Raw genomic sequence first — 8,721 nt, 5'->3', positions numbered from 1 at the left:
ATAGCCAGGTTGTATATAGGAACAGCTATAAAGGGGAAACACAAGTTTGCATCTAAGACAATAGTCCTACAATTCGCATGTGGTTACATATGGATTCATATTAGCATTTTAAATCCAGGACTTAAAAATCCAGAAAGAATAATTTTAAAAGCTTATATGTAAATCAACACCCACTCAATCGAAATAGATCTACCTTTCTGAAATATGTTATTTAGAATATAATTCAGGCCCATGCAGCTGAAACAGAGATCTATTTTATAACTCATAAAGCACATTCTTTTCATTTCTGGTACAAATAAATTGCATTGGCTATTGGTTAGAGGTTTGCTCTTGTATGTTAACGTGCATTTTGTGTGTTCTGGTTCCCCATTCCCTCTTCTATGCAGAATATGCTGGAGAGAGGCCAGGGCCAAGCTATAAATAATCAAATACCCAAAGGCCGACCCCACACCCTTTATATATGCAGCTATCTGCTCCACTAGAGTGTTTGGATCCAGGCACCTTGCTCAATGACAACTGAAGCAAACGAGTTCAATGAGATCAGACATGTATTAAATGGAAGTCTCTCAGTGCATATGTCAGATGAGATTACCATTATTATTACCCTATTTTCCTGTAACAAGTTGCCTTTCAAGTTACATTTCACTGATAAATGCAACCGATTCTTTATTTATGCCTTGTCAGTTTTATGTTTTATCTAGTCTGTGTATTTGAGTGTGTTATAGATTAACTGTTAGTTCTGGAGCCTTGTGTTTGTTATCTAAGTTTTGTTCACGAAAGCTCAGAGTTCAGTGTCTTGCTGTGGATAAAGTGCAGTCCAGACAGGTTTGGAGCAGTTTTGAAATTTAGAAACTGTGCCACCTAGTGGTGACTGAAACTGCCTTTAGGTCTTAATAATGTGGATAATCTTTACTTTAAAAGGAGCCAGAAGAAAAAGTGTAAATTACACAAGAAGTGAACAAATGTCGACCTTTCAGATCTTTTTTTATAATGAAACATATCAAATTTAATATAATCAAAATTATAGAATACTTAGGTAATAAATAGTAATAGAGAATTTGAAAATTTTGTTTATGAGGCCAAATTAAGTAGATGAATGAAATATTTCTATTTTGAAGTATAAAGCATTTTTTGTTATTTTATCAGTGATTATGCTACATACCTTATTGCAGTTTCACTACCAAGTCATTCCAGGGATTTAATTAAAGCCACAACGGCAGTTGAGTGAGGAAAGCAATTTTACACCTCCCCAAAGACGTTACTGTAACTGTGTTGAATTTACTGTTAATCACATTTGCACCCATTAAAGCAATTAATCCATTTAAAACTGTTTCCTTTGATACAAGATGCAGTGATTTTTCTAATTGTTAGTGTGCAACTAAGTCTCAGTATCTCTACAAAAAATTTCATCATATTTACTAGTGTACTTGACTGGTTTAAAATACTTTGTGATTATGGCTAATTGATGATCAATATTTGTCTAAAGAAAGACAAAAAAATGTTTTTTGAAAAGATATATATACTATATTTTAGAAAGATGAAAAATAGTCCAACAGCATTATTTAACATCGCAGGGCACACAAACACACACACTCATTCATTCAATCACACACTACAGACAATTTTTCCAGAGATGCCAATCAACCTACCATGCATGTCTTTGGACCGGGGGAGGAAACCGGAGTACCCGGAGGAAACCCCCAAGGCACGGGGAGAACATGCAAACTCCACACACACAAGGCAGAGACAGGAATCGAACCCCCAACCCTGGAGGTGTGAGGCAAACGTGCTAAGCCACCGTGCCCCCCAGGTTTTACATTTTTTTTACGTATTTATTCCTCAGATGTTTTGTAATGGCCTCTCTAACTGGCTATTTTACTCCAGTAATTATTCACTTTCAATGTGTCATTCCTTCAACTTAATGGTAATAAACACTGAATTGGAAAAAAAACCCTTTGTCCATTTAAGCTCTAACAAATCTTGCATTTCTATTGTGATTTGATAAGGTCACTGTGACATATTAAGTAGTGGAGAAAAGTGGTGGCGATAAAGAAAAATACTTCCCAATGTTGATTACATATTTCACTACAGAAATAATAAAGTAATGAAATATTTGCATATTTATATACCGTAATATATAATTTATCGAGCTGTGTGGTTAATAGTCAGGTCACACTCCCCTAGAATCTTAGAGACTCACATGAGACTATCAAACATATCATAAAAAGCAGGTGTGCCTGGGGTATGGAGAAGCGATCTGACGTGACTGAATGTTTAATGCAGTTTTACACAAACTGGCTAAGAATAAGAGATATACAGAAGACAGTCGATGCCTTACATCAGTGACTTTGAGCCTGAGTGACATTTAGTGCTGATATGTAACGGATTTAACAGAGATGAATATACCCATAATCCTTGTGCCCACACAAATATGCAAAGTGAAAAGAATTACTGGCAAGAAATAAAAAAAAATGTATAAAAAAAAAAAAATGGAAATCTTTCTCATGCGGTATCCAATGAGAAACTCAGTGCTTGTGGGTATATCAGCACCAAAAATATGTGTACCATGAAATACATCACTGATGCACATTAGTATGGAATGAACAGCTCATTGTGGAATGATGTGGTCTGAATTCCAGTCTTTTTGGACTAAAGGATACATTTGTGTGGCTTTGTAGAAAAAAATGGTGCTAGATACCAGAAAATATTCACATCTTTCTCTCACAGTTTCAGTGTGGTATCCCCTAGTAAGTTTATTATTAGCATAAAGATATGACATATAAGGTAATTAGATACATGCGCACAGATTGTCACATATAGATTGAGGCAGAGTAACATAAAACAGAGGTGGTGAAATTTCCCTCTTTTTTACTAGTGTGGGCATAGAAATAGCAAAGACAGGACATGTTTACAACTGCGTATCACTGCTCTGTCCAGTGGTGCATGAAAAGAAATGTAATACATGGAACAATGCAGATATTTAACACATTTATCTCCTTTATTCATGCCAAATATACACAAACATAATGTTGAACTGTTAGTCTTGCTCATGCATATCCTTCAAAACAGTATTAAATACAGTTCATGGGTGTGTGTGAATATATATATATATATATATATATATATATATATATATATATATATATATATATATATATATATATATGATCTAATACAATTCGTATTATCTAACAACACAAACAAAAGTACTCAAAACATATTTGCACTCCCCTACCATCAGAGTAACACAGAACTAGAATCACTAAAGTTACAGCACTTTATAATAAACAATTTACAACACAGTATGACAACATATCACCTCTGTGAAATGGGAAAAAATATCGAAAGAAACTGTAAGAGAACAACACCACTTAGATGAGTGAAACTGACTTTAGACTGCCTCTATGAAGAACATCTACTTGACTCTTAAAAGCCATTTCTTTGTCCCTCTGTTTGTCATTAGCAGCCAAGGCCACTCATAGATCCGATTCGGTCTAGCTTCAGGCCAAAGCAGCCTCGGTTCCAACCCCTCCGAGACCGGTCTGACAAAGCTCGCTTTTGAGTGGCCAGAGCTCCCTTGAGAAGACGGACCAAGGAGTTTTCATTCTGCACAGGTATATCAATCCATTTTGGATTTTCTGCAACTTTTACGCCAGAATTAAAGACCTGTACTGGCTCTTCTGATTGGTCACTCGTGAGATTATCCAGGTCATCTAGGGTCAAAAGGTCATTGTAACGCTCAAGGAACTGCTCGATGACCTTTAGTAGGAAACATGAATGAAACAGCTTTTTATTTTACGATTGAACTAGCAAACTAATTTTCTTAGATTTTGTCTTAGATCTAAAATCCAAAATCAGACAGCATGCTGGTTATAATAATGCACTAATGTTCCCCTACATCTCACAGCCAGTAGAGATGTATGAGTCTGCCTACCTGCATGGCCCGGTTGGGGGTGTGCAGACTTCGGCTGTGGCTGGGTTTCAGTGGTGCCAGCAAGAGCAGCACTGCCAGAACAGCAGAGCACAGCATCATGGAGCAGAGACACACGAGCCCAAAAACACAGACTTTTAAAAAAACCTAAAGGAACACAATACATTTAATTTCATTAAGAATGTTTACATACAGCACGTCATTTTCTCATATAGTCTCACAGAAACATCTAAAACTTCAGCAGTTTAATTGCAAGATCAGATTTTAAAACTATTTAGGGAATTGTTTTAGTATGATTGCTCCTGTTTTTAATCATTTTACTGTGCTGTTATGACTGGTATTTCATATGTGCTGAATGTTGTTAGTCATAAGCTCTAAGGCTCACATGAAAAAATATTTTTATTAGTTTATTAGTTATAGTTATGCAAGTTAGTAGTAGTGTGTAATTGTTGTTCCAGTAAAAATAAAAAGTCGATTAATATATAATGAATTAATATTTATTATATTTAGCAACATATTATAGCAACATATTAGTTTTTAATATACTATAGTTTTATCTTATATACTTTATATACATAAAGAGTAAAATAAGTAAAATTATGAAATTATGTGGGGAAAAAAGCTTACTTTTTTGTTAATTCCAAACTGTCAAATAATTTGCTATTATAAGTAAACATTTTGATTTAGCAGAATTTTTTAATAGATACTATTCCAAAAGAAAGAAAAAAAGAGTTACTTACCAGAGACTGACTGTATGAAAACCTGTGGCTGAATGTTCAGTGAGAGCTCTGCTCCATCCTCACACTCACGTCTGATTCTCTTGCTCTCGACTCCCTCAATATTTGGCACCTGCTATGAGCATCCTTTTCTCTCCTCCTCCTTTGCTCTCGCTCTCTCCCTCAGAACTTGATTTATAGTGTGAGCTCTGTGTGGTGTGTGTGTGAGTTAAAGAAGTGTGTCAATAGTGTCTCCTATATATTGATGGGATGTGTATTAACTCTGACCATTCCCCCAAAACACACACTTTTGCCTCCCCTCAAACAGACACAGAAACCCACACACCATTCATTGCCTTGTCATTCTGCAGGTGACGGAAGAGATATTTATTTGATATTCGGTAGGTCCATCTTGTGGATGCTGCCTGCACTGTGTCCACATCATTTAGAAAGAACACCTTGACCCTTTGTTATGAGCCCATGCTTGAATAAACACACATAAACACACAACAAGAGCTGGTCCTCTTTCTCCTCCTCTCCAAAATGATGTCACCCTTTTTCATTCCTCATCCGTCTATTGTCGCTTTTTAACTTCCCTCTGTTTGCCATGCTGTGTTCTGGTTGCCAAACATACCCCATCCTGGTGCAGAGTTATGACTGCTGAACAAATGCCAACACATCTTTAATACTTTTCCCATCTCTAAACATTTGGTAATCAAAGCCTCATTTTGTCCTTTAATCTTTTGGGTTTGAACGCAACATATTTGAAAACACACATTTGTATCAGGTATACATCCCAAAATACTGAAGTTTACAGTAAAATACAGTTTCGCCTTTCTAGTGAGAGCACAGTATGTATAATCATAAGGAACATCATGATGTGCCCAAGTGGCCCCAAGTGTATCTGCTGTCTGTGCTGAACATTCACTAGTTTTTTCTCTGTGTCTAACTCAAACATTTTCTCTATTCTTTTCCCGTATTTCTTACTCTTTTCTGTTGTTCCTATGGTTTTTCTTACTAAGAGTAACAATCTGCCAGTGCCATCTGCTTGCAGCTCCCCCTCGGCCTCCTAGAACTCGAGAAGCGCCAACACTCATGCAGCGCAGGCAAACACTTAAGCACACTCACACACACACGTGTAAAGGATATGACAACACACTCATAAATGAAGTATAGTATATAAATGAATACATTCATAGATGCCAGTAAAACAGCAACACACAGTTCTATCGGTCTATGTGGACCACACAAACACACATCTCTGGCTTTGTAAAGGAGCTCAAGTTCAGTGAATGTCTCTGCTGTTTGATCAGGTTGGTGTTTTTACGGTTGTGTACCCTGTCTCCTTCTCTCTCTCTCCTAGTGAAGAATAGCTCTGCTCTGCAGACAGCTGCTGCCACTGCTGGCCAACAGCGCAAACTCATTTTCATACCTACACTCTGCTGTCAGATATTACTGCTCTCAACACTATTAACCATGCTTTATTGTTTCCAAGGGTGAAGTTACTAAGCGTTCCACAGCTCCTGCCTTTGGTGAGGACACAAAGAAATAGTCAATTTAATCACTTCAAAAATCCTGGGAGGATGATAACATTTGCTTATTTTGCTCTAACAGAAACTGCGTGTAAACACACACACTTAACTCTCACAGCTTTACTCCATTCTACAATGACGTTTTGCCAGTGGTTGGCAGCAGAAGGTACCTATACTTTACATTACACCCTCGCCAAGACTGCAGAAGAGTAATTGGTCTGTGTAACGCTCTTGGGTTGTCACTCGAGTGAGAGAAAGAGTGAAAGTGAAAGACAAAAGAGAAAATGTGAGTAGGAGGACGGGTGGGCGAACAGAGAGATGAGATGAAATATAAAATATGAAGGGATGGCAATAGGCTGCCGGAATGCACTCGAGCTTCACCTCAAAGTGAGGGAGAGAGAGCAGTGAAGGTGAAGTGTGTATGAATATGTGTGTGTTCCAGCTCTGTGGGCAGGGACAATAAAAAAAAAAGCGGAAGGTGTCATGCATGGATGTGTGTGGGCTGGATCATTTCTGTGTTAGTGTGCAGGTGGAAGAGAGGACAAGAGACCTACTGAAGGGCAGGAGAGCACAAAGTTGAATGCATTTTTTTGAGTAAAATAGCTTTGAGTTACAGGGAAAGAAAGAACAAGTGACAGACAGATAGTAAGGGAGGGACTGAGGGACCTGCAATGGGGGTGATCTTGTCTGGCCAAGCTGTGGCACAACACTCAAGTAATGACTTCATCTTACTGTACACACACACACACACACACACACACACACACACACACACACACACACACACACACACACACACACACACAAGTAGTCCTAAATTAAATATTCAGGGATAATAGTTCCTACTGAGAGTTACATGAGGAATTTATTTAAAAAAAAAAAAAAAAGAAGAAGTGTATTTTACATTTAAGCAATTGTTTTTCACATTCTGTAGGTAGCAGACTATACAAAAAAAATGACATTTCAGCATAATTTTTTGCTTCTGTGTATATCTGTACTGTAATATGAAGCTATGATGGTTTCATATATATGATATGATGGAGTTCAGCATGAATTAGAAACCAACCTTTCAACATTATTTTCAATATTCAGTTATGTATTCAGTACCTCCACAAAAAGCAATAAAGTATTTCATAATAGAGCAATGAGGCCAATATTAAATGAATAAAAATGAGCATGAGTCAAAATGGGCTGTTAGTACAATAATGTGTGTGTGAGAGTGCATTTGCGATCTGCACGATATGTAGGCTTCAGCCCGCCTACACACACACACACACCCCTACACACCTTTTCAATCATATTTGTATGCTGGAGATCGTTGTAATTAACTACTTACAATAGGGCTTAATCGGACTGAGAGGAGGAAAATCTAAACTCCATTAGCCAGAGGTCTGTACGCCTTTAGCACGATGCGCCATTATCTCCTCTACATGATTCCACAGCACTGTAATTAAAATAAAAGCTTTGCCCACACTCTGTGCTCATGTTAGAACAATGAGCAATGATTAGCATGTTTTCTCCAGGAGAGAAATTGTACTTCAGAGTGGAGACACCGGTCGCATCCATCGCAAGTGGTTGACTGTGTTTGTTGCCATGGTGATTGAGGTGAATGGCGGTAAAAAATGGAAGCTTGTGGCGGGGTTCGTGTGCTAAACGAACCCATCACAAGCCTCTGCCAGAGTCAAAGAATGCACCGTGGTCAGATGTCAGCAGGGTTAATTCAAAGTCAGCAGCAAAATGCTGGTTACATTCATACCGCAATGACAGTTTAAACAGAGCCACATTAGACCCGCACTGACCCCATCACACTTCACATGTTCGCGGCAGGAGAAAATAATAGAGTATTTTCTCTCTTATACACGGGCTCAACGAACCATTCTAATCAGACATGCCACCGAACAGCAACAATATCAGTGGGATACGTGTGAGTGCATGCAGGCAGTTCTTAACATTTCAACTCATTTGGTAGATAAACTTTTATTTTTTCCAATAGTAAGTATTTAATACCTGTACTTTAGCTGTCCCTGAATTTCCCCTCTGTGGGATCAATAAAGTTAATCTTATCTTATATAACATTTTTAGAGGGGACCACCATAGGCGTTAGGAAGAGCGAAGTTGTGTGTGTCATTACACATGAAAAGATTAAAGAAATAAAGTCCAGAGGCATGGTGGCAGGTGTTTTTCTGTGTGCTACCATTATCTGCTGCCAGTACAATAAAGTGTGTACTTGACAAAAAAAATTCTCACCAATAGTATGTTTCATTTTCAAACATTGGCTGATTTGTTTGTGATTTTTGTGGGACACAAAGACACAATCTTTGATAAATTTCCTAAAATCAGTTTAGACAAGTGAATTTTTCTTTGGTTGGATTTACTGTAGATGCCAGTTGAACACATTTGTACACAAAAGTGGCCTCCTACAGAAGTCCCAACATGTAGCCCTAAAGTTTAGGTTGAAAAAGTGGCAGTGAAAAACAGACAATACAATAAATGCAATAAAGTGGACAAAACAACAATGGATCAATACACAACCAAGTGATGT

At 37.6% G+C, this 8,721-nt stretch overlaps 1 protein-coding gene across 1 annotated transcript; it reads right to left on the bottom strand.

Annotated features, from left to right (window-relative positions):
- Nucleotides 1-3,088: 3,088 nt before the first annotated feature.
- Nucleotides 3,089-5,115, bottom strand: wu:fj39g12 (C-type natriuretic peptide-like). Its single transcript, XM_027149736.2, has 3 exons — nucleotides 4,672-5,115; nucleotides 3,935-4,078; nucleotides 3,089-3,759 (listed from the first exon to the last, which is right to left on the bottom strand). Exons 2-3 carry the CDS (start codon nucleotides 4,031-4,033, stop codon nucleotides 3,460-3,462), a joined length of 399 nt encoding a protein of 132 aa, XP_027005537.1. The 5' UTR covers nucleotides 4,034-4,078; nucleotides 4,672-5,115; the 3' UTR covers nucleotides 3,089-3,459.
- Nucleotides 5,116-8,721: the final 3,606 nt, after the last annotated feature.

This window comes from Tachysurus fulvidraco, chromosome 3, assembly GCF_022655615.1.
Source record: "Tachysurus fulvidraco isolate hzauxx_2018 chromosome 3, HZAU_PFXX_2.0, whole genome shotgun sequence".
In the NCBI taxonomy this organism is placed as follows: domain Eukaryota; kingdom Metazoa; phylum Chordata; class Actinopteri; order Siluriformes; family Bagridae; genus Tachysurus; species Tachysurus fulvidraco.
This window is presented reverse-complemented; position numbering and strand designations above follow the sequence as displayed.